We start from the raw sequence: 26612 nt of genomic DNA on the forward strand, positions 1-26612 counted from the left end.
AGGGATCTAAAACGATTTCTCGTTTCTCAGAAAGCTTGTCAATTAATTTTCTGTCGAACAAAGTAAATCAATTCATCGATCGCTCGTTTCAGTACTGCAACGCACAGAGAGAGCTTTAGGTTATGCAGCAGCACAGTGACACATAGAGACCATGTTGATGACGTGACAGAAGCGAGGACAGGCTTGCCTGGACTCCTTTATCCTTTTAGCAGTGCTTAGATCAATACCTCTCTCTCTCTCTCACTCACACACACACACACACACACACACAGGCACGCATGCATGCTCACATCCAGCTTCTTCCTTGTGAGAAAGGGAGCGAGATGCTACTCACTCAATAACACGATTCCCCGACAAGATGAAAGTGGAGATGTGAGGAGAACGAGCACAGAGAGTGTGCCACACAACGTGCCAGAGGTGCTGTGTTTGTGTGTTTGCCTCCTCGGTGGTGTGAGGGTTGTTTGTCAGACAGCGAGAGGTGAGAATAAGGGAGAAAGTGCGAGCTGTTTGTTGAGCCAGGGATTTCACGTGCCCATTAGGTGATTGTTTTTCTTTTTTTTTCTGTTGTGTGTGTCATGTGTCGTCCTCTCTCCCTTTCTCGTCTCTCCGTTGTTCCACCATTCCGCAGATGCACCCTGTCACAACAGCCCTGCACTGCCTCCCTTGTTCTCCCTGTGGGAACGAACTGAGCTGCTAATGGATGTAGTTGTTAAGACAAGGATTGATAATGATTGGATGTTGAGCATTTGGTTCCCCAACCCTCCAAAACATCCATATTGTTATGGACACCTCGTCACACCTAGTGGCTACTGATGTGTCCGCCCACTTAAACCTGTGAATATTTTCAAAAGCAGGAAGACAAGCAGGATTAGAGAAACTTGACTTTTTTGTAGCATGACATGAAGATGAAAGGAGAGGAATTAATGGTGAGGCACAGCAAGAAAAATGAGATACAAACAACGAATCAAGAGATGGTGCGAGAAAGTAGGAGAGACACAAAATGCTCATAAATAAAGCTGAGCATACAGTGAGAATTATATTTATTCATTACGCAATAAAAAGCAAAGTAAAACTACAGTCAGCTTTGGTTAATGATTTTTTTTTCCTTTCCTTTTGAAAGCCATATTATGGATGCATTATGTCTTGCTACATTGCCTCTGTTGCAGGCTAATACAACCAGAGATGTCCGAAGGATGGTTATGTTGGTATAAATGGTATAGCAAGATCTCTGATGGTAGACAACTTTCTATCGAGTCATGGTATATATCAGCATATTGCCAAACCCAATACAGTAGTAATGAACTATAAGAGTGTGGTGACTTCCTGTTTTGTTGTAAAGAGACGACAGAATCAGGTTGTCATTTTGTAACACAAACACTGGTATTTTTTAAAAAGGGAATTTGTGAGCTACAAGTCAAACATTGGTGCGAGTTGTACTCTTTTCACAAAATACATGGTGTCACATGACTATTAATCTAAATTTCCAACAATTAATTGCAGCTTATTTTGCGCAAAATCTAGTTAAATTGCAGTCGTGCTGCCATCTCTATATTGTATTTCAGATTTTTATAGCCACACTTGCAGGTTGGCTCCAGGGATGTTAGTGTCAGCTGGTCTGTCCACCACTTTGGTACCGACTGAAATATCTCAACAACTATGAGATGGATTGGAATTTGGTGCAGATATTCATGTTCTCTCATCCACATCAGAATTTCAATTTGTCTAATACTTTGGTTTATGACCAAATACCTGAAAAAACTGACATTCAGCCTCTGCTGCACTTTGTGTTTGGTGTTAATTAGTAAATGTCAGCATGATAACACGCTAAACTAAGAACATGATAAACATTCTATCTGCTAAACATCAGCATGGTAGCAATTGTCATTGTGATCATGTTGGCATGCTGACCTTAGCATTTAGCACAAAGCACCACTGTGCCTGTGCAGGCTCACATAGCTGCTAGCATAGCTGCAGGCTATTAGTCTTGTTTTTGAAGAAGGGTCTTGGTTCATACACATGTTGCATACAAGTAGATGAATTAGTTATTGTGGTACAAAATACATTCATAAACTTCCATCCTAAAAAGTAGTTCAGCAGGATGTAACATCTCTGTAACTGTAACCATAGCAACATCCTCCAGTTTCCAGACTTTATGCTAAGCTAACCTGGCTGTATCTTCATAATTAGCATACAAACATTGTTATTATGTAATAAATAAGAATATTTGTACATTCTATCAACACCGATTATTGATCTTTCAGTAAATATTGTTGTCTTAACAGTGTGAGATGGCTGTAAACCTTGACAGTCAGTAATTACTCAGCGAGTGCTGTTACTGCTGAACAGAGACGTTGAGTACAGTAAATATTCTGTGATGGTAAAACTTTCATCAGGTTTTACCAAATGCAGTATTGCTGTTGTAATTCGTTGGATTTGAAACAAAAGCTCGAACCAGCAGTAAACATGTACACTCTCAGCTGTAAGTCCATGTGGCAACCCCAGCCTGAGTAAGATCTGTATGTCTGGGGTACTATAATGTGCATAAAGCCTCTCTATCTGTAACAAACGGTCATAAAAACGTGCAAGAGCCTATCACTGTACACTACACTTTTGCTTTGTGTATTGTTTATTGTGCTCTTTATACACACAATAGATTGGGAGAAAGTTGGCAGATATAAGTCTTTAACATGAATTGTCTTTATGTCTCCCAAATGGAAAATTACAGCACAAAGAGAGAAAATATAGACCTTCAATACACTGGAACACCAGATCAATTCTAAGCAAACAAAATCTGTAATAATGAAAAATAAATAATGACACAGACACACAAGCAAGTTCGTACAGTTTCTTTCAGCCACTGAAAAGTGCTCATGGTGCTATCCACCCCTGGCATAAGGCGAGCATGTGTTCATATTTTCTCAATCAGCTTCTTACTATGATCATTGGGCTCTGCCACAGTTTTCATTTGAGATATTTCTGTATTTTCTCACTGGTTTAAAGTGGCTAAATTGGAAAAAGTTGATACTGCATACTACCGCACACCAATCAGATTTTAGCAACTTAATACATTTCAGTCAAATCTGATCAAACCACACAAACACAGTCCTGATGAAGAAGATTTGCTGAGTTTCTGAGTGTTAAACTCTCACTAAATAATACATAAAGATGTTTTCCCACAAGTCTGTAAAGATGTTGTGCATGTACAGTTAGTGCATACAAGATGTCCTCCTGCACTCTCGTATGAAAGACTTGGCGAACCGGTGCCTCAAGAAGAAGCCACAGAGACTGTCTTCCCAATAAAAACGGCAGCATAAATCTTTTCAGCAAATCCCCTTAAACTTACATTTAACTTACATTTAAGTACCATAATTACGACTTTAGTGAAGGATGAAGTGGGGAGAGTGTCAGACATCAGACTTTGCAACAGGAGAAAGCTGTTTGTTTTCTACCAACAGTCAATGTTTGTTTCTTTTGACCATGACCATGGTCATTACGTAATCTTAACCACATGGTTATTACTGTAAGCATGACCACGAAGGTCCCCTAGAGGTAATATTAACCCAAACCACAATGTTTACCTAACCATAACCAAGTCGTTTTGGTGCCTAAACCTAACCAAACCTCAGCCTGTGTTGTCTTAAATAACATGGACAAATGTGATGAATTTGTCTCCTTTCCTTTATTGAATAATCATTCCAACTGACACCATTAAACTTGAACCCCAGTGTGCAAAAGTGTCTTTTCAAGAGTCTATTTGATGCCTACAGAAGAAGACCCGGGCCTGTCATATTTGATTTTTCCAAAAGCAAGTTGACAGCAGAGATCTTAATTTCACCACAGTTCAAAGAAATATCACAGTTCAGTCAGCCAAAAGATCTTTCAGTTGTGATCATAATTATTTTTAGAAATGTATGATGTTGGCTTTATGAAGCTTTTAATGTTGTTCTCTGACGTGTAACACTGGGAAAACCACAGTATTAGAAATACAGGGATTGGACACATGAAGTAATCTAATGCAATAGACTTGTTGTAAATTCTTGTTTGTGAGGCTTATAATGTTTAGTATCAGAGAGATATTGGTTCAGCTCTTAAATTATTTTTAAGCAATAGTTATTGTTTGTATTGTGAGTTGTATTGTTGTTGTATTGAATTGAATTTTTTTGTTGCTGTTATTGTACCCATCTTGTATACCCAGCCTTTATGAAATCTCTGGACTGATTTTTCCATCAAAGTTCAAGAGAAAAACACCCCTGCATTTTTATACTGTCTTGTATGCTCTCTGGATGAATAAGAGCCCTACTTGTCTTTGAACAAAGATTACTCTCTGTTGGGTCTGGTGGTATTTCAAAACCGAAAACGTTTCCAAATGTGCTTGTGTTACATTTTTCCGTTCATTTGTGCGTTGGCTGGTTTCTCACAGCGAAAGAATGAGCCCATTGATGACTGTCAGTGGAAGTTAGTTCATCAGAGCCGGGGTCAGGGCTGAGTATGGCCAAGTCATTGTTTCTCTGGTCAGAGAAAATAGAGACAATCCACAGTGATAGTAAGGAGATGAGTCTGACCTCACTGGAACTGTCGCACACTGAGAGCATTCAGACTCTCTCTGCTCTGAGCTGCTGGTATTGAACAGGAATTATCTCCCAAACTTGACAGTGTAGTTCATGATTAGAATTGATTGAATAGCCTTTTCTAAAAACACATCACTGGTTCTTTTGCAACAATAAACACTAGCACCACAAAAATGACTATTTTGATGAAGAAATAATGAAATCTCTAGTTTCAGTTGTTTCTCAATTGTGGGGATTTGCTGCTTTTCTTAGTATGTGATGGTAAACGGAAGCTCTTACGGTGTCAGACTGTTGGTCAGACAAAACGAGAAACTGGAAGGCATCACCTCAGGCTTTAGGAATGTGTTATGGGCCTTTCTGACATAATATAGATCTAATGATTAACCAAGAAGATAACTGGCAGATTAATTGATAAGGAAATTATTTGTTTGTTGCAACCCTACCAGTAATAGTACTATATATACGGTACTATGTGGTTGTCATGTAAAGCTAATTTGGGTATCTGCATAGCTTGTGGCCACACCATCTCATCAGGACACTGAGTTGGAACCATCACTGTCATTGTCTCTTGGACTTCTTCTACTTGTTTGTGCATAATTCACTGCTGGCTGTCAGTAATTTTGCTAGTTGAAACGTAGATTTTAATTTTTTTTAAGCTTCAGAAGGAAAAGATGCTGCAAACATTGTTTTTCAGGGGGTTAGGTTTAAACACTTGGGTCGAGTGACAAGAAGAAGATAATTCTGTGTTTCTGCCTACCGCGGGATGTGGTTTTACAAGTTTAATGTAGATTAAGATCATTTAGTAATTATACAGTGTTTATTTCAGGACTCAATGGTTTTTTAGACTAGTGTATAATTTGCTTTGATTCGAGGAAGCTGTAAGCTGCGTTGCACCAGTGGCACTCCAGCTGGACGTACTGTAACTCAGCATCTCAACAAAGTATTACAGTGGTTGAGCGGCCATGGTTTTGACTTCATTAAAAACATCACAATTTGGTGACAGTTGGTCGATAATGAAATGTTGCTCCCAATGCAACATCGTATAGGACATATTGGATTGAAATTGGGTAAGATTTTATATAGAAGAAGACTACACTTCTATTTGTAGTCTTCTTCCGTGTTACATAACCAAAGCTCAGCTTAGTTTCGTGAGCAAGTTGAATCATCAAACCACTGCAGTCGTTCTCTAATATATCAACAGTACAAAATAGACATGGAACGTCATCAGGCATCAAATAAAGCTTAGATAAGTTAAGAATGTTCAGAGACAATTGTTTTACACCAACCTTCCAATGACGTAACACATAGCAGAAGCTCAAAGGTTTGTTATAACGAGGCAGTGTTCAGTCTTCAATAATCTGTATTATAGGCACACCAGAATTAGTCATCCTATCAGAGTGCTCCACTGTGGGGAATAGCCTGGAATAACAGCTCCACTCCCTGCATAGCAGACAGCATCATTAGAGCACACTGAGCCTCAGAAACATCTCCCACCATGGGACCACCCAGTCCTATGACTCAAACTCCCAGACAACTTCACTTTCATCTCATTGCGATCCACTGAGGTGAATACAAAGCAGTGTTTTGCCTGTGTGGCGCTGCTGTAAAACGGTCAGTTAGATGAATTGTTGTGTTTTTTAGTTTCATGTGAGGGATTTGTTTTGTCGCTCACAGTCTGAGCACTGTCAACTAAATTGCCTCTCTTTTATCAATTTATCCTGAGTATCATTTTTTTTTAAGTGGCAGGAAGAAAAATAGAATCACTCTTGCCTTTGCAGTGCAGGTGTAGGACTGAGCAGTGCACAGTAAAGACTGGCTCATTATCAGCTGTTTGTTGGTTGGATGTACCCTGAGGGATGGAGTGTGAGCTTTTACATTGGAGAGGCTCAGGTAAACAGTTGAACAAGAGAGAGCCTTGTGTCAATCATGAGCTTTCTCGTCGGTCTTGATTAGAACACAGTGATGATGTTAAAGAGGTTGAAGAGAGATACACTGTTAACTTTCAGCTCTTACCTTCTTTAAAAAAGTGATTAGGTATTTTTAAAATAGTTCTTAAAAAGAAAAGATTACAATATGATCCATAAGGAAGTTACATCTGTTTACCATCACTGAGAAGCATTGTGTCTGACCTACAGTGGTTCACAGAGACGGGTGTGAGAGTACAATGTATTTATGTGTGTGTATACATGCATGCAAACACTCCTGTCCTGATCACAGATGGGTTACAACTTCCGTCAACCATCTGGCCTGTCATCTCATCTCCCTTTTGAGAGACACAATAGCCCCTGTCTCCATTGTCTGGTGTCCTGCTTCAAAGTGTTCCAACTACAAAGTAAAAACACTGCAGACCACTAATCATTAACTCCAGTGGAGGTTCAGGCTCAGAGCAGTAAGGCGTGCGAGGGAAATTTTTAATGTTGGTTTACTTTTTCACAGAATGTGAAACAATAGCGTTGATTGAGAATCTCATCAGATCCTTAATCTGCTATTCAGTTATAATGATGTCAGTTATCTGAGTTTGTCTCGTGTTTTCTCTGATTTCACGACACAAAAGAAATCAGTCCGTGTTTATATTGTCTCAGGCTGAAAAGCGTACAGATAAACCTAACAACAGCAAAGAATGCAGTAAGTGTTTCTGTTTAGCAATGGCATTGTAACAGGAACAATGAACCTACAGTATAACAATCAATAACAGTTAAAGTACGTTGGCTCTAATAGTGTTATGTCTGTGCATTTTATGATCTCAGACTCTTTAAGAAGAAATGGATGGACTTATAATAGTACCAGGACTGCTAAAGGTAGCCTTTATTTTATTTTACAACTTCCAATGAGGCCGTGAGATAGCTCAAAGATGCGAGCCTTAATTTAATTTCCTTACATAATATTTGCAGCCACTCTTCAGTCACTGCACTTCCAATCACCGTGCTGAATTACAATCACACCCTCTTGACTTCCAATTTCTGTCATTTCCTGCTTTGGAAACTCTTCCCCGTGACTGGTCATCATCTCAAAAAGCAGGCTGAATGTTGGGATGCCTTTTAACTCCTAATGATAGGTGTGGAAGTTGTGAGAGGAGCGTATTGAATAAGAAGTGTTTCCTGCTGTGTTTCCAGGAGGAAAATCAGATTTCACCTTCAGTCAACTGTAAGCACGTGGCTTGAATTTTAACTGGTTATTGGCTGGCACCTAAACTTTATTTGTTTTTTCATGTCCTTAGGTACCACCCGCCCTCCTCGAGACGGAGAGGTCCCAGGGGTGGATTACAACTTTCTGTCTGTGGAGGACTTCCTTGAACTTGAAGAGAGTGGCACACTACTGGAAATAGGAACTTATGACGGTGAGCATGATCGTCATCATGACAATAACTGACATTCTGTGTGACTCATGAGAGCGCAGGTGTCCTGATTCACCACAGATACAATGAGCATAGCAGCAATCAACATTTATTTTTCCCTACATGCAGGAGGGCTGTAAGACTGTGCACTCAGTTGATTCAGATTAGACTGTGCATGATGGGAGTAGATGCATCCAGGAGACAGCAGGTCACTCCACATCTGCCCCTCTCACTCTGATTAGGACAGTGTTGTGCAGAGCTAAGTCTCATACTGACACAAACCTGTGTGTGTAAACATGTGCACACGTGTGTGTGTGTGTGCATTGTGTGTTTGTTTGTGGGGCTGTGTGTTGTGCAGGGCTAAGTCCAACACAAGTGTGTGTGCGGTGTGTGCTTGTGTTCATTCGGGTGGGAGAGAATGTTACGACATTAATCTGCTTGGCACCGGTTCTGCTCTGTGTTGGCACGTTTCTCTCTTTCACGCAGACAATGTCAAATACCTGTCCACAGGAGCCTGTGGCCATCCAGATAACCTGAGGAAGCCTGGATTATTGATTCATAACTAAATCTGATTTTTTTATGGATATAAGATTATATAGAAACATATTTGATTATTAACTTCTCATAATGTACCTCAAAACTTTGGAAGTATTTCTGGAGAGTTGTGCCTTTTTTATTTGATAGTAGCCAGTAGAAAGTTCACAAGAGATTGCATGCAGCAACATTCCCGGTCAATGTCAGACTGTTAAAGAAATGGTTTGACATTTTGGGAAATACACATATTCGCTTTCGTGGTGATAGATAGATGAGAAGATCAAGACTGGAAGACTGGAAACCAGAGACTATATAAGTAAAAAAATAATGGATGGAGCCATCATTATGTCATCCTTTGGTTTGTGGACTCCCGTTTTGATGCCTCAAGTTGTTTTTGGATAGAGCCATACTAGCTGCTTCCAGTCCTAACTTCATATTTACTAACATGAGATTTAGATCTTTTCATTTAAGTCTCAGCAAGAAAGCCTCTAAGACGTTACTGTGTCCGGTCAAGAAATAGTCACACAACCCCAAATTGTCATTTGATTAAACAAACAAGATATAGGGCATCAATTAATGAGCTTCGGAGGAGCTGATTGGCAGATTTTGTTACCGTCAGGCAGAGCCAGGCTAGCTGTTTCCGGTCTTTATGCTATGTTAAGCTAACTGGTTGCTGCAGCTTCATATTCAATGTACAGACATGAGAGTGGTATTGATCTAATCATCCAACTCTTGTCAAGAAAGCAAATAAGCATGTTTACAAAGAATTGGTGGATGCATGATTGTTATCATACCAGAAAAACTTGACAAATTCTTTGTTTGTGAAAATGCACCAGTAACTAATAGTTTCAGCCAGAGAACGCTACTAAAACAAGCCAGGTGTTGTGAGCTGGTCCATTGTTTTTGCCAGACAATACACCCTGCAGACCATAACACAAACTAGAACCATTCTGCTTTCCCACCAGCTGCTTATTTCCAAGATTTGTGGTTACATTGTGATCCAGCTTTATGTCTTTTCCTCTCAGCAAAAGATTAGGAGGTTTCATAGATCCTCTGCCTGCTATCTCTGTCCCCCACTCTGCCTGTTTTTATCCCCGGCTTCCTCTTTCTGTCTCGGTTTCTCCTTCTCCCTCCTTCTGTGTCTCTCTCAAGCATGCTAATGTCCTTCTTGTTGCCTAGGTAACTATTATGGGACCCCCAAGCCGCCAAGGCAGCCCGTCATTGGGACAGTGATTCTCAGTGATGCAGGCTCCCAGCAGTCCACCCCAAAGCGCACAAAGTCCTACAATGACATGCAAAACGCCAGAGTAGTGCCTGCTGACGACGACGATGACGACCAGGCCACGGAAATGAACAACAGTTTTACAGGTGAGGGCATCGCTGCACCTCTCCGGCCTCTCTTCTGTTTGTTGAAGTTTCTGTATCTGCAGGTTTCTTTGTCTGTGAGTGTGTAGTGTTTTCCATCTGTTTGTTCTCGAGTGGATGCTTGTTTAGGAGCGTCTGTGTATACGTGTGTGCTCAAGATCAGGAGAACAGAAGGAGCAAGATAATGTGTGTATGTTTATGATCCTTTCCTCTGTTCTATGGCGCTGGGTGTCTGGCGGTTACATCATTTCTTTGTGATGCTGATTCCTTTTCTGTGAGCCTCCAAACACTGCCATCTGCCTGTGAGGAGGGGTATAGTGGGTGAAGAAGTAGATTACAGGCTACATTGTCAAGATTCATCATTTTCTCTCACCATTCCTACAGTATCTGTACACATTCATCAGGTATTAATGTATCTACCTCAGGTTTTTTTTTTTTAATTTTCAACACATTTTTATCAAATTGTCATCTGGATGTAAATGAATTCCATAATATAAAATTTGAAAAAAGAAAAACAGGTGACAACTTTTACGCCCAAGTGTCAGTGTTTCCGATTTTTTTCCTCTCTCCTGTTAGCTCTGTCCTGTTTTGGTGGGTTGAAGAGATGGTGTTTTTTTTCTCGTTCTCTCATGATACTTTGTATCTATGCCCTCTCTGTGTCCCCCTGCCAGGCTGCCAGAGTGTTGAATTAGCATTTGATCAACCCTGAAAGGCCCACGGAAGTGGTGGAGGACATTGGGCCAGAACTGGGGAACGAGTGGGAATGGGGGGTTGGGATAGCTAGCTTTAGGAGAAAGGCTTAAAAGGGTGGAGAGGTAAAACGAGGTGGGGGTCAAAAGAGTTTGGGAAAGACTGTTGAAAGAATTAACATATTCCCGGGGCCCTCTCAGTACACTAAAAACAGGCTGGAGCCAAAGGATAGGGGGAAGGGGAGGGCTGAGAGTTTGATGTAATTAAAGATGCATGATGTTTGCTAAAGTGTATGTCTGCTTATTTCATGTTCTTTCTTTGCATGAACGAGACATAAACCATGTTTTTGTTCTTTTTTATTGTTGTTCCGTGTTGTTGTGTTACCCAGGATCCTTAGTGCGTAGTCTCTTCCCCTCTCCTCTGTTGTGCACAGGTAACCCTAACGACCAGGATGAGAGCCGCGGCGGCATCCTCCGGCCGTACCCCGCACGTGACAATGCTCCATCCTGTGGTCTGAACAATGCGGCCACCTCCACCGCAGAAAGTGGGCAGCAGACCCTTGCAGAACCGCAGGTCTCTCCAGAAGACCCGCTGGGCCCGCTGCCTGAAAACTGGGAGATGGCCTACACTGAGAATGGAGAACTTTACTTCATAGAGTATGTATCGACAACCTGCAACACTTCACAGTTTGACCTGCTGAATTCACTCTTAGCACTGCCTGAATGAGCATTTTTTCACCAGAGCTCATACTGTAGTTGATGTTTTCTGTATTTTATCTGCACTATTATCCCTTTTGTTCGTCCAGTGGCTTGTCTTCCCCCATTATTTGGTTTTTAGGCCTCCCCAGCCAACCTGCCCAGCCCCCTGGGTGCCACTGCTTTCCTGTTAATCCCTGCATGTCCCGATCTCTAAAGGAGATCACATCCTGATCACCTGACTACCTCCACCTCTCTGTCCTCTCTGCAGCACAGCAAAGGCACACCACCAGGACATGGCTGTGTATTTTCAGAGCTTGTATGTTCATTTTTCCAATCACTGATTTACTGTATGTTCATGATTTAACAATAGAGGGAAAAGTCAGGTGGCTTATTGTTGATATTCTGCCTGCCTGCTCTGTTGTTCTCATTTCTCTCTGCAGCAGATGCCTTCTGTCCTCTGTAAACTTGCTGACACGGTTTACTTTCTAATTCTTATTGATGCATTCACGCGCCCCTGCTGTGCTTTTATATGTTGGTTTGGCGGCCTGTGTTGAATTATTCTGTTGTCTTGTTTGTTTCCTCTCAGCCACAACACAAAGACTACATCATGGCTGGATCCTCGGTGTAGAGACAAAGCCTCCAGGCCTCTGGAAGAGTGTGATGACGATGGTAAGCTGCTACAGATCATTTACACAATAAAAGTGTACATTGACACTTCTGTGTACTGGTTTAGGAATCAGTAGGTGGTGCTTGAGGTCTCATACATGGGGCTCTTCTTGTGTTCCTAGTGGTCACATTGTGAAGTCCTTAATTTTTCAGTAGCATATTTAGAAAACATGTTTGATCTGAGTTTTGATTTGGATTTTATTGTAAGATTTGTTGACTTTTAGGTTCTTTTCACAATTACTATCACACAAAGAAATGACTAATAAGCCCTTAAACAAGAAATGCTTGGTAAAAACAGTTGACCAGTTCAGAATTCAAAACACAGATTGCAAAATTGCACCATCAAGTGGTGAAATTGAAAGTGGCACACCACACCTCTAGACAGCTCAAGTTGTTGTTACATGCTGTTATTATGAGTTTCTAAGGGGTTTCTGTTTCCCTATTTGCTTCTCTCTGGACTGTCACTTCATTCTTTATTTGCTCTTGATTCCTCCATCCCCCACCCACTTCTCTCCTACTATCCATCCCTTTTCTATTCTTCATTTTGTTTTCTTTGTTCCATCCTGCTTTCACCTTGGAGAAGAAGGGATACATACGGAGGACCTGGAGAGTGATCTAGGTAAGATTTTGGAGTTTTGTATTTGACACTGAGGTTATGCTGAGGATTTTATATGGGGCTTTTTTTCTTATCTTTACTCAAGAGTGTGGTCTTTCAATTTGAGAACATGATTTATTGATTTCACCCTCAGATTTTGTAATGCTTTCCCACAAACCCTGCCCTCACACTCAAATAGCTCCTGCTTGCACTTAGATTTGCTCTGCTTCTTTTAAAACTGTATGCTTGCACTCAGATATATTGTTGCTTGCACAGATTTCCTGCTCCAGCTTCAGCCTTTCTCCTCACACTCAGGCTCATGAAACATCTGCTCTCAGATTTCTGCTCTGCTCTCGGATTGTTTGTGCAACAACCTTGTAAAAATTCCCCAACCAATAGAAGGCCAGGTGTAGCGTTGACCGATGAAATGATCCCTGCCTCCTTGCAGGCGTGTTCGCTTTACTTTAGAGCGTCCTGTATGAGCGGTTTCTCTTTAACCAGGTTCATCCATTGCCACCTTCAAGGATTTTATTAAATGTACTTCCCTTGCTTTCTTTACGACTTTTGGAATAAAAGGACAGTTAATGTATATACCAGCGCCTGTACGTTTTCTTTTACTATTATAGTTATATATAATAGTAGCCATATAGCACACTGGCCTCCTGTTGGTGTGCTGGAGGGGAAAACAACGTCACCTTCATGACTCAGGAGCGGAAGTCTAGCGGATCGCTGGTCAACATGGACCACCGAAGTCAAGGACCTCAAGTAAGTTTTTTATTTTAATGGTGCTATTACTTCCTTCAAATTCAATGGGTTAAATTTTGCGGCACAAGAATATATCCATTGATAATATGCTTGGCTTTCAAGTGTTGTAGCTACTTTACGTACGTTTGCTGGGTAGTGTTTACCCAGCAAACACTGCAACGTTGAATGACCGTTGTCTGAACATCCCATCAAGACATCCCATTATGACTCAAAAATAGTTCAAAAATGGAAGTTGTGCCCACGTCCAGGATGTTACCAGGCCACCAGCTAGACGTCTTCTCTGTGCGTTCCAGAAACATCGAAATATGTCGTTACCATCATCAACGTGCATATTCAGCTATTCTGCTATTCACTGTGTACAAGATTTATGTACACAGCATGCGTTCTGCAGCTTTATACATCCTATATGTCCAGATTAACAATTTAATAAGCTAGATGTTCTAAAATGGTCCAACCAATGTCCTGTCTGACCCAGACATCTGTTATACGTTTTAACGTGTCACTTTCAAGATAATCCTGATAATAAATTATATATAAATACAAACACACTGCAAACACATGAAGTATCTTAGTTAATACAAGACATGCAATCATTACTACAGAAACACACTGAGTTTATACTAACGTGCAACAGTATTTTATGAGGATAAACCGAGAAAAAGATGATCTGGAAAAGTACAGCTTCTTGTAGATAGTCTAACAGTTTGAATTCTTAACTCTTTTAATTCCATCTGAATCACTTTGCTCATGTTTATACTGAGGCGCTGCAGCAGGCTAATGCTAACTCCAGGATGTGAACAGCTGCTGACAGTCCTCCTCTGAACTCAGAGGAAAACAGAGATTCTAAATCACTGAACTCTTCAGCAACATGAACATGATAGAACATGAAAGCAAACTTTAAAAGCAAACTTACCCAACAGTTTTATTTCTGCTCAGTTTCTGTTCTCTTGTTCCTGTTTCTTTTCTAACTCAGCTCATTCTCAACTCTCGTGCTGACTTGCGCGTTTTCTCCTGAGACGGGGTGATGCTTTGCTCATATCAAACATGAATGACCAAAAATATGAAGATATTTGAGTCAATAATAAACCCTTCGTAACTTTTATTAACCCAGTTTAAGACCACATCATTGCCTAACTGTTAAAAACTTGTAATGTACAATGACATTGATTCTATGGGCAGAGGATGTCCGTCTCGGACAATCTGCACTCAACCAATTAATGAATAAAAATAAAAATAAAAAGTTTTTGTATGAAAAATACGAAACATCACACCCATAAATGTGTTCCACAGCGAAACTTTGAGAAGTATTTGAAGTGTTTTTGAAGTCAGGTCCAGGTGGACTTTTATTGAACATGGAAAGGACAACACCATCTGCTCACAACAGTTTTTAAACCCAAATTGAACCAGACCATATTCGTTAGAAGGAGAAATTGAAACTTAGACATGTATATCTGCATTCCAAATATGTGCACATGTCCACTAAAAAGCAATTTGACTTGGGTTTCATGATTTGCATTTAATTTCCATGTTGCTGTGTTTTGGTGTCCAACTGGAACCATTTTTGGCCATGGACACAACGTCACGAATGTTTGCTGGGTAGTTACATTGCAGACATTAAGCACTAGCTTTACAGTTGAACAACGAGGGGTCTGTTACTGATAAAGATGAAGAAATCCTTAAAGGGATAGTTTGTATTTTTTGTAGTGGGGTTGAATGAGGTACTTATTCATAGTCAGTGTATCCCCTGCCGTAAATGGGGGTTTGAACGCCCCCAGTTTGGAGAAGCAGACAGGAGTATCGGCATGGAAGCTAAGCAATGTAATGCTGTGGACGGGGACAGCAGCAAAATGTATTTTAGCCACCTAAATAAAGGCCCACTTAAAAAAATCAATATCAGTTTAAATGCAGGCTAGATTTCTAATATTTTCACAGCTTTACCTTGCCATCAGACAGCCCTTTCCTTTGGCACTACATTTTCTCAACTGTAGAACTTCCATATTCCTACGCATGCCACACACTGTATTATGCCACAACAGCACTTTCTGTCCCAAACAGCTGATCTGCGTTGTAATACAGTGCACGGCATGCATAGGAATACAGAAGTTCTACGCTTGAGAAAATGTACTAGTAGGTAGATAGTAAGGACGGAATGAGCAGTCATAATTTCGTAATGCCATGAGCAGTCAGTCTCACGAACTGTAATGTCGGTTGCCCATTCGTCATTTACAGCCATGCAATGCCCTCCCCCAATTGATTCTCCCGTTTTTCTAGTGTTCAAAACAAATCAATGTAAATCCGTCTAAACTCACTGTAATGTCCTCAGACAATGTTTCAGTGAAACAAAACATGCTTGTGTTCAGTTTGTCTGAGCCACATTTGATCAGCGCAGAGAGTTCATCCATTTTATTTCACAGTGAGCGCACATTTTATAGAATAAAAACAGGTAATGGGAGCTTACTTACTCTTTTCCACAACCTCTTTCTAATCCCTCCTCTTGATCCCCCTTTCCTCCGAATGTGGAAACAGACACATCCGCAATCAGGAGTGGCAATGCTGGTATTTTCCAGAAAGCATGTCGTAGCTCCAAAAGGTCAGTCTGGGCATAGTTGAGAGTACCTGGGTTGGTGATGTGTGGATCTGCCAGTGAAATCCAACACGCCCAAGCTGGTTGTAGAACGCATAGTAACATCCACAGAAGTAATGTCTGATGTTTCATATCTGTTGCCTTGCAACAGTGTTCATGTAACACACAACACTTGAGAGCTGAACATATTATTATGGATGTATTCTTGTGCCACAAGTATGATTTAACCAATTCAATTTGAAGAAAGTAATAGCACCATTAAAAGAAAAAACTTACTTTCGGTCCTGGACTTTGGTGATCTGCTACACTCCTGCTCCTGAGTCATGAAGGTGATGTCGTTTTCTCCTCTAGCACACCAACGGGAGGCCGGGGTGCTATATGGCTACTATTATATGTAGCTGTTATAGTAAAAAGTACAGGTACTGGTATATATATTAACTGTCCTTTTATTCCAAAACTTGTACAAGAAAGCAAGGGAAGTACATTTAATACAGCCCTGGAGGGTGGGAGTGGATGAACCCGGTTAAAGAGTAACTGCCTGTCCTATGGGACACTCTAAGGAGTAAAGCAAACGCACTCACAAGGAGGTAGGGATCATTTCATTGGTCAACACTACATCTGGCCTTCTATTGGTTGGGGGTTTTGACAGGGTTATTGCACAAAAAATCTGAGAGTAGAGCAGAAATTTGAGAGCAGATGTTTCATGAGTGCACAGAAGCAGCGTGTGAGGAGTGTGAGGAGAAGGGCTGGAGCAGGAAATCTGTGCAAGCAACAATATATCTGAGTACAAGCACACAGTTTGAGCCGAAGCAGAGTAAATCTAAGTGCTAGCAGGTGCTATTTGAGTGTGAGGGCAGGGTTTGTGGGAAAGCATTACAAAATCTGAACGTGAAATCAATAAATCATGTTCTCAAATTGAAAGACCACGCTCTTGAATAAAGATAGGAAAAATGCCCCCTAATCTTAATAAAACTCATTAAAATGTTTCATCTCTTTGATTAAAAGTTCAGAGATTAATTGTTGTGATAAGTATGGTCACATGATTTCTTCTATTCACACTGTTTGGAATCCAAGCTGCTGCATTGTGTCAGCAGGTTGCGGTGGAGAGATTTTTAATGCATTTGAAAGAAAGATTTTTTTTTATCACAAGTGGTGCTGTAGAGCAATGTTATGATGTTTGTATTTTGTGCTCTACCAGCTCGCGCTCTGCATGCTACAAGCAGAGGGAGTGATATATGTTCCTGCCAGCTGCAGAGAGTTGACAGTTGGTGGCGATAATGTGCTATATTAGCAAAATTGACTGAAGAAAAGGAGAAGAAGACCACAATCTAATGTAAATAATGCAGGTTTCATTAAAAAACATTTTTAAAGTCAGCAATGCATTCAACATGTTCATCAGGCCTCAAGACACAATGTATTTTCTTGAGAAGTACTGCATATAAACAAAACTGTATTTGTTTACAATGAAAACTCCAGAGAGAATCTTCTCCAGATTCATGCACAACAGAAATGGTAAATAAATCCATCTGATGTAAACCTGACCATCATAAGTTATGCCTGTGTTTGTTTAAAAATGACTTTGATGCTTTTGGCAGTTTGTTTTATTACATTTCTTGCTCTGCTCTCCAAATCTGTCCCCAGAGAATGGGGAGGTTTGGGAGGTTTTAATGTAGCCTCCCAGCACTCATCCCTCACATGTATTCATGTGAGACATACTGTATGTGGTTTAGTTTTGTTGTTGATCTTAGCTCTGTGCCTTTGATTCCAATGTCCATATACAAAGGTTGAGCCTTTTTGGATCATTCAATTTGCTTTTTTACGTAACAAATATGGTATTCTGCTCCTGCATGCAGTTCATAGCATGAAAGGCACAACTCATTTATCTCACATGCACAAAACACATTTGGAATATGTTATGCTGAGGACACAGGTTGATATATATATACTTGGAGTTGCTTCACAGGCTGGCAAATGGCTCAGCTGCTGGTTCTCATCCCTTTTGCAGGTAGCACAAACATCCCAGTGATAGAGCGAGCTCTCAGTTTCTAACACGGCCTTGAATGTCTGGCTGTGAGCCTTTATTATTGCTGGCTGCTCAGATGCAGACAGTCTGTGATTATTGATTGTGAAATCCAGTCCCTTATAAAAGTGTTTACTGGACTTGGGAGAAGCCCGCAGTAACACAAGGAGGTAATGTCTTTGTCTGAAATCAAATACAGTGAAGGAAAAATGAGATGGTAACATCTTAACGGGAATGTGTCAGCTTAATAGGTCTCGTCTGTCCACCGATCAAGTGTGTGTATAGGTGTGTTCACAGAGTAAGGAAATGTTGAGCTGAGCATAATACTGTAGTAATTTTTAGTAAAAGAATTACAGTATTATAAATACAGATATTAGCTCTTATTTTCTTAGATTTCCAGACCCCACCTGTTTGTTAGGTCCGCATTCTGATGTGAAGACGTGTTTGGAGCTGTGTGGTATCTTTGTTGAGTTACTGTGAAATGTTTTAGTCGTAATGAGCAGAATAAATGTGCTTGTAGGCAGCAGGAAGGGATCCAGGTCATGATTGAGTTGAAAATACTTACTGGCAGTTACGCATGCCCAACATGCTGACTAGATTTGTAAATATTCTTAAAACATGTGCAGTACTGGCACAACTAGGATCCTCTGTATCTGATGAAGAGCCAATTTGGGCTCAAAATGTTGTACTTTTATTAATGTTATAAAACTGAGATCTTAAAGGGAGAGTGTAAAAGTGTTTTGAGTCCCTGGAAGAGAGAAACCACAGTTAGATCTTAAAGACCACCGCCAATGAAAATAAAGTTTTTAACTTTGTTAACATGTGGTGTTTTTCATATGCTAAAAGACATATCAGGAGCGAAATAAGCAGAATGAATTACTTTAACTATTGGTTCATCTGCCAATTATTTTCTTAATTAATCGCTTGAAAAAGTCTGTTTTGATTGCCTAGAACCCAAGCTGAAATCTTCAAGTGTTGTTTTGTCCAACCAACACAACACAGAAAAGCTTCAAATCCTCACATTCAAGAAGCTGCAACAAGCAAATATTTAGCATTTTTTCCTTAAAAAAAAAATTACTAAAAATTTATATCAAAATAGTTTGTATGAATCAACTAATCGTTGCAGCTTTGAACACAACACAACAGATCTAATGTCTTGTAATTGTAGATAAAGTGTGCTCCAGTAAAATTTTGCATACTGTATCTACTGTAATTGTGGTTATAATGACTATGTTTGCTGCACTGAATGTTTTGAGTCAACCCAACCACACTAGCTTGCGCAGCCTTGTTAATGACTGAGGTGAAAGCTTTGTTATTCAGTGTTTAATGCTGTGTGCCTTCTGTATTTCAGAGCTGCCTCCAGGATGGGAGAGGATAGACGATCCAGTGTACGGGGTGTACTATGTAGAGTAAGTTAATCACCTTATTGACAACAAAGAAAAACGGAGTATCTCCAAAATATAGGCCTCCTTACAAATCTTTTTACTCCTTTAGTTCAGTCTTTTCACCTTTAGGCCACATGTCGCTGCTTGACTGCAAAGGCTGAACCTTCACGTTGGGAAGAGCACACTTAATGAGCCTTGATACACTGTAGCTGTCAACTCTAATCAATCTTTGCCCCTATTATCTCGTTTTTTTCTCTCCTGGTCTCCCTCTGTCTGTCTCAGTCATATAAACAGGAAGACCCAGTATGAGAACCCAGTGGTGGAGGCGCGGCGTCGGAAAATCCTGGAGCAGCAGCAGCAGCCGCAGCCTCCAGAAGGTGAGCGGTATATTCGAGGTTCGTTTCCTGCCCTGGCACGGCACCATTTCTTTCTTTCTTCATGTCTGTGAGTGTCATGTCCTTCTAGTTCGTCTAGTGCTCTCCAGGGTTTGGGCCAGACTAATTCTCCCTGCTTGACTTTAACATTCTTGTCAAGACATGGTGGAAAAAAATAATTTGCTTAACGAAAATGTTGATTCTCATAAGTTTTACTAAAACAGAGCTGGCCCAAGGCTTGGTGTTGTCATTTGGTGTTTAGGTTTTAATTTACATGATTTAAAACCATATATGCTGTACATCATTTTATATTTGCTCATTAAATTTGCTTTACCATGAAAAGGAGAGGAGATTTTCGCTTTAGTCTGTGTTGTCAGATATGTTCATTTTACCATTTTACAAATAACATTATTTCTGCTACATTATCATAATCGAGATGAAATGTTTCTTTGCATTACAAGAATTACAAAAGTATTTTATGTTCAACAAATAAAGCTGATGTAAATGAGAAGCTAATAACAACCGAGGCATAAAAAATGAATCAGATGGCAAGTATGTGCTTTAAGCTCTGTGTGTTTGTACGTGCGTTGCTGTCAAGTGTTTATATGTGTGCATATGTGTGGCATGTAAATACAGCTTTGTGTTGAGTGTGTGTGTGTGGATTAACGGGGGTGTGATTTGTCTGCACAGAGTGGATAGAGGAGCACTCCTCAGCAGCAGCTCCACTGGCAAACTATGCTCCAAACCACCTGGAGACCTACAGGGACCCGCAGGTCCCCCCAACTCTACCTCCCGGCCCTGCAGGAGTCAAACGTAAATCTTTATGCTAAATAGACCCTGTATATGCTTCATTACTACTGCTTGATTCTTCCAAGTATGTGCTTGTGACAGTGACGCAATGGTACATTATGTTACCTGTTCAGTTAAGAACAGGAAAACAACTGAAGCAATTTAAAAAATGTTCATTTATGTTTGTTTACTACATCTATATTTTGTCCATTTTCTGGGCAGATTTTTTTTACTGATTTGTGTACAGCCTTTTTGTCATCAGCAAACAACACTTCTAAAAAACAGACAAATCGATTAACTTTTGTAAATGGTGCTAAGACCCGGGTCCTAATCCTGTCTTTGAGCTTTCACATTTTTATACTCATAAGAACGCAGGCTACAAAGTATGATGCCTTAGATTCAAAATAACCACTATATCCACAAAGGATTATTTCAGGAATGTTACAGAATAAGATTTGTTTTCCGTTGCTCTGCAGGAGGGAAGCCTTTCTTCACAAGAAACCCAGCAGAGCTAAAAGGAACCTTCATCAACACCAAGCTGAAGAAGAGTCGTCGCGGCTTCGGCTTCACTGTGGTCGGAGGTGACGAGCCAGATGAGTTTCTACAGATCAAGAGTCTGGTGCTGGACGGGCCTGCGGCAGTGGATGGCAAGATGGAGACAGGTGCAGTACATAACCACCATCCACAGGGGGCACTGTTTTCATTCAGCAACACACACTGAAGTGTTCCTCCACTACATCCATCCATTTTCTCTACTTCTTATGCTGTTGAGGGTGGCTAAAGTGTATCCCAGCATGCACTGGGTGAGAAGCAGGGTACAACCTCTCACAAGCACTGTAGTTAGATTGATTTATTAAACTGAAAAGTGAAATTTTACCATCACACAACTGTGGACTAACACCAAATATCACCAACAGTGTGACATGAATTTGACTTGATATGTGCACTTTAAACATCATTAAATAACTGTTACTTATGTAAATGACTGCATCACTAACAGTATCTTTTTGCTTTGTGCAGGTGATGTAATAGTCAGTGTGAATGACACCATCGTGCTGGGCTACACCCACGCTCAGGTGGTTAAGATCTTCCAATCCATCCCCATTGGTTCCATGGTGGACTTGGCCTTATGCCGTGGCTACCCGCTGCCCTTTGACCCTGATGACCCCAACACCAGTCTGGTGACCTCAGTGGCCATCTTGGACAAGGAGCCTATCATTGTCAACGGACAGGAAACGTTTGACTCGCCTTCCAACCAGGCCGGACCCGTTAACGGCATGAGGGAGCCACGGGCGCACAGCCCCTCAGCTGAGGTGGCGTCCAACGGCTCTCATGGCTACTCCAGTGATGTGGTCACCCTGGCCTCGTCCATAGCCACCCAGCCCGAGCTGATCACCATTCACATGGAGAAGGGAGACAAAGGATTCGGCTTCACCATTGCTGACAGCCTGACGGGAGGCGGGCAGAGGGTCAAGCAGATAGTGGACTATCCACGCTGCCGAGGGCTAAAGGAGGGGGACATTCTGATGGAGGTCAACAAGAGAAATGTCCAAAACATGAGCCACAACCAGGTGGTGGACCTGCTGAGCAAATGTCCCAGAGGCAGCGAGGTCACCATGCTGGTGCAAAGAGGTATGTACTACATCTTGATGTCAGCTGATGTCTGCAGGGGTGGATAAACAGATGCAGAAACTGAGGTTTTGACAGGAAAGGATGTGTGGTTAAGTACACAAAAGAATGTACTGTTGTCTACTAAACAGAAAACAGCTTGAATAGTTAGCATGGAAAGAGTGACATAATGAGAAAACAGGAGAGAAAAAAAAACTGAGGAAGAGAGTGGGTGGCAAGTTGAAAACGCTCGGACTGGATGGGCTGAAATGAGGAGAGGTAAAGAGATGGGCTCAGTTAGCATGGTAGCGGATGAGCAGATGAGTGTGGGAAGGAGTGGGAGGCTGGGTAAAGAGGTGAGATGGATGAATGAGAGGGGAGGGGAGGTCAGGGACTCATATATGTTATGAATACAGATGCTGCTGAATTGGGCCCCGGAGACTTTGTCAATCACAGTTGCTATCATCTTATGTTTCCTATATGATAACTGGGGTATGGTGAGGGGTGGGACTGCTCATTGTCTGCTCAGCATGCTCGTTTATTTTCGAATTACTGCGCCTGGAATTAATATGTGAGGGGAGATTAAGAGCCTGTGGTCATGGTAACAGAAAAAATTACAGGATTTTCCATTGATTTTTGATTAGAATATTGAATATTCAATCTGCTTACACTCCCGGTTGTTTTTATGCCTGCTAACGTTAATGAGGATTTTTAATGGTGGATGCTACTTTGTCTGGATTCTCCGCCTGCTCACTACTACGCTATGCCGCTCATGTTCCAACTCACGAAACGTTTGGCCTGGAATGACCCAGAGAAAATGTTTTTCTCATTGAAATGTCAAAACAAAACAAATTATTTGCCAGGGTGTAAGGTATCCACGTATACACTGAATGTCATTCGGTGTCTCATTTGTGTCCAGTCCTTATTGTTGTTAAATTGCCGACTGACCCCAATCTCTATTAGTGGCAGGTTGGGATATGCACCCCACATCAATTATGCCCTCTAATGAGTTGACCTTGTGCACTGCTGCTGGAATAACACTGCTGTATTGTGTTAAATGTCAGCGTCATTATGAGCCTGTGTGTCTGTGAGAAAGAGAGAAAGAGAGAGAGTGATATGGATGCAGGAGCGGTATTCGTCTCACCAGAACACTGAGGGAGAGGTACAGAGAGGGAAAGAGCAAGGCAGAGAGGGACGAGAGGAGAGGATAAGTAGGAAGGAGGCTACAGTCAGTCACTGGGGCAGGCAGGGTGACTGACAGCAGCATAGATCATCTCTGCTAGCTTTGACACCAGCCTGTCATTACTGTGGTCCCAGGTGAGTGGCCAGGTGATGAGGGACAGAAACTACACACACACACACACACACACACACACACACACACACACACACACAGCCAGGGGGTTGATATTCAGGTTAATTAAACTGCTATCTGTGTGGTTGAAATGGTGCAATATGAAATCTGACTTTCAGTGTGCATACTAAAACGATTTTATATACCTACTTTGAGGAATATTAACATTTTTTTCCACATTCATCTCATAAAAGAAGCCAAACATCTCAACGTTAAATACTGTCTGACCACAAACAGCTAAACATGAGCTTTGACAACATAAAGTGCAATTTTAAATTGGCAAAATTATGCTTTCAATGAGAAACTATCTGATCAAAGAATAAGTAAAGAACACTACATATTGGGACAAGCTGTTAAATGCTCAATACTGTGGAGACATTTTGGTTGATAACATAAAAAAGTATTGAGCTTTAACACCTAGCGAATAGTATATAAACAGAAAATGAATCAACAAAGTCGGCACTTAGTGATTCTAGTTTCTCAGATGTGAAGATTTGCTTCTTTTCCCTCTTTTTATATCATTGTAAGGATCAATATCTTTGGGTTTTGGCCCATTGCTCAGACGGACATTTTCACTATTTTATAGGTTAAACACTAAACAAATTAACTAAATATACATGACAGATTATTCAGAAATAAAAAATAATTGTTAGTTGCAGCTGTACTTGATACAAACCAGCTCTTGCGACTGAGATTTGTGCTCAGCTCTCTGTCTGAGAATAATGCGGTGACCTTTCAAGTGATCGCTAGCAGCTAGCGCATAATCATTCACAAACAATAATTATGGGAGCTAAGAGGAGAGAGCTAAGGCTCAGATAAGAGGAAAGAGTAGAGGATGAGAAACATGAGGGCTGGGGATCATGTTTTTGAGAAAGTGGAGGTGGAGGATTATAAGAGAAGAGTGTGAGATTTGCTGAACAGCACTAGAAGTTCAGTGAGGGGAGCGTATATGAGGGGATTGGTTTAGAGAAGTACTGGCGGAGAAGAGGATGAGGAGGAGGAACAAGGTGGACTTCAGCTAGCGGAGAAGAAGCCTTAATCTGTCCATCTGTGACTCATCAATCTGCGCTGTCTGACTCATCAATCTGCACTGTCTGACTCAGAGTCAGCAAAGTCCATTTTTAAGAGAGGCACAGAGCGCAAGGTCACACAAACATAACATCACACAATGATTTTCCACAGGGATTGTTTTCTCTCAAACATATTTTGTTTCCCACAGTGATTTATTTCCTCTTAGACATTGAAGTCATTTCAAAACAATTGCTGATATTTGAATTTTGTGTATTTCCTGTGTTTGCATTTGGAGCGACAAAATTTATGTAAAATAATATTTCTTGAGATAATGAATATATCCTTCAATTTTTACAAAATGTCTTACTATAGTTTAAAAGGCTATAATTGATATTTTATAATAACAATGTATCAAATTAGAATGTGTAATGCGAGAGGCATCACTCCTAATGATGAACCTACAAAGAGGAGATAGGAGCTTTATAATGAGTTTCACCTCATTGTTTAACTGTCCAGATGCAACTTCACCGTTTTGGTTCATTCTCGTATCGTTGTTTTCAGCCACTGCAGGCAGCTGTTTTCTGCGGAAAAGCTCTAAAAACCTACTTTACACTTACCTACTCAGCAACAAACAGCAGTCACCGTTAGCGACCAGCTGGTGAACATAGTGGTTCATTTAGCAGCCAGACAGAGTTTAAAGAGAGACAATATTGGACTTACATTCACCAGGTGGACAGAAACACAACTCCAAATGAGTCATTTGCTAAAAAGTTCAACATAGCAACTTCAGAGGTGATAATATATCAGTGTTGTATTTGCAACTTGTTCCTGCTGTCTTTGAGTGGCCAAAAAAAATCTGTCATGACAGCTTTGAGCATTCTTTCAAATTCATATTGAGTTGTCTACATTACGTTTGACATGCATGAAAAAGGGAGAAAAACATCTTTTGTAATACTCCCCCGGTTCAACAGATTATCTTTATTGCCCAGGAGGCAGCATCACTCTGAACTCAACAGCGTCAGAGTAGTTTGCTTGTGGCTAATCTCAGATAGATACACAGAGTTCAGAAGCTTCACAAATTCAAATGTGTTTTGTCACAGAGCATTTGCAGATGGTTGTTATGCATTTTGCCATTACGTTAATGCTCCCTGCAATAGCAGAGCAATGTGCCTGAAATGAACAGAGCCACACTTTGGCTTTTGGATTGCCTAAAAAATGCTCTTTCAAGTATAAATTCTGTGGTCGTCAAACACTTAGAAGAGGCAAGAATGCCAACATGTAATTTGTGCAATAGAAATAGACACGAGGTAGAATAGGTTGTTGTGGTAATAAAGGAATTAGCTGCCAAAAGACTGTGTAGTGACAGTTATTAAAAAGAAAAAACTTAGTTTGTCCAAAGGGGTGTTTTCCAATTTGGAAATAACGTTTTAACCTAACAGTGCACACACTCTGAACTGTCTAATGTTTGGAAATGTATATTAAAACTGTCAAATCCTGCACACTTCTCTTATTTAGCCTTTTCTTAACCCTCATCTGACAAATGTGTTAATAAGCAAGTGTGATGTGCAGGATCCCTTTTTATCATTTAGTGAATTTGCAGCACACTTGCACTCCAAGCAGTTGCATGTGTAAATATCTACCTGTTAGAAATATCTATTGTTATCTTAAGCTTTCTAGTCTAGTCCATTTAAATTTTAAAGATAACATCTGGTGTTTTCAAACACAGGATCCTCCCCTGTAAAGGAGGCCAGGCCAGCTATGACTCCTCCATCTTGTCTTCCTATCGTTGTTGCCATGACAATCGTGCACAGCGCTCCTGTCCCCTGAGAGACAGAGAGAAAGAAGAGAGAAAATGAAAAGACAAGAGAGATGGGAAATAAAATGTAGAGGAAATGAAGGCAGAGGAATGAAATATGATGATAGTGGACGAGGAAGGGAGAGACAGTATCAGTTGGAGTAGATGAAGAGAGAGGACTGCCGGATAATGAGACAATCTTACAAGAAGAGCAAGGACAAATGTTTACAGGTTTGGCTCAACAAAAGAGAACACTACTCATGTTGCACGCCCTCGAACAATGTATATAGAAAACCTGGAGGAAGGACCATTGACTCGCACTGTGTGGGCTCTGCATAGACCAACCAAGGCCACAGCTTCAACAGCGTATTGAAACACTAGGCCATTCGCCTCGCTGCAGATTCAGTTTGAAAAGCTTTTTTCAGTGCTGTTGCTCCAGGATGAAAGAAAGACACCACTACCCCTACACACACACAC

General features: G+C 40.8%; 1 protein-coding gene and 1 long non-coding RNA gene across 14 annotated transcripts in view; one reads left to right on the forward strand and one right to left on the reverse strand.

Moving 5' to 3' along the window:
- The window catches only part of LOC121895350 (membrane-associated guanylate kinase, WW and PDZ domain-containing protein 1-like), a 96740-nt gene that overhangs the window by 50683 nt on the left and 19445 nt on the right, over window positions 1–26612 (forward strand). For 2 of the 9 annotated variants that reach the window (XM_042408410.1, XM_042408402.1), the window contains exons 3-13: window positions 7786–7905; window positions 9616–9804; window positions 10880–11147; window positions 11458–11505; window positions 11776–11858; window positions 12439–12474; window positions 19171–19228; window positions 19487–19599; window positions 20269–20391; window positions 20844–21029; window positions 21388–21999. In XM_042408410.1, coding sequence (XP_042264344.1) covers window positions 7786–7905; window positions 9616–9804; window positions 10880–11147; window positions 11458–11505; window positions 11776–11858; window positions 12439–12474; window positions 19171–19228; window positions 19487–19599; window positions 20269–20391; window positions 20844–21029; window positions 21388–21999 — 1836 coding nt within the window. Of the gene's footprint in view, window positions 1–7785; window positions 7906–9615; window positions 9805–10879; window positions 11148–11457; window positions 11506–11775; window positions 11859–12435; window positions 12475–19170; window positions 19229–19486; window positions 19600–20268; window positions 20392–20843; window positions 21030–21387; window positions 22000–26612 lie in introns of all 9 variants that reach the window. The other 7 variants (XM_042408409.1, XM_042408401.1, XM_042408403.1 and 4 more) reach the window with 6 other exon arrangements.
- LOC121895353 overlaps window positions 1–26612 on the reverse strand; it is an 89686-nt gene that overhangs the window by 20837 nt on the left and 42237 nt on the right. The window contains exon 4 of one of the 5 annotated variants that reach the window (XR_006095753.1): window positions 11019–11102. The exons of 2 other annotated variants lie outside the window; for them this stretch is intronic. This is a non-coding gene — a long non-coding RNA (uncharacterized LOC121895353). Of the gene's footprint in view, window positions 1–11018; window positions 11103–21949; window positions 22031–22050; window positions 26164–26612 lie in introns of those variants that run through there. 2 more of the 5 variants (XR_006095752.1, XR_006095751.1) reach the window with 2 other exon arrangements.

Source organism: Thunnus maccoyii, chromosome 4 (genome assembly GCF_910596095.1).
Source record: "Thunnus maccoyii chromosome 4, fThuMac1.1, whole genome shotgun sequence".
Lineage (NCBI taxonomy): Eukaryota > Metazoa > Chordata > Actinopteri > Scombriformes > Scombridae > Thunnus > Thunnus maccoyii.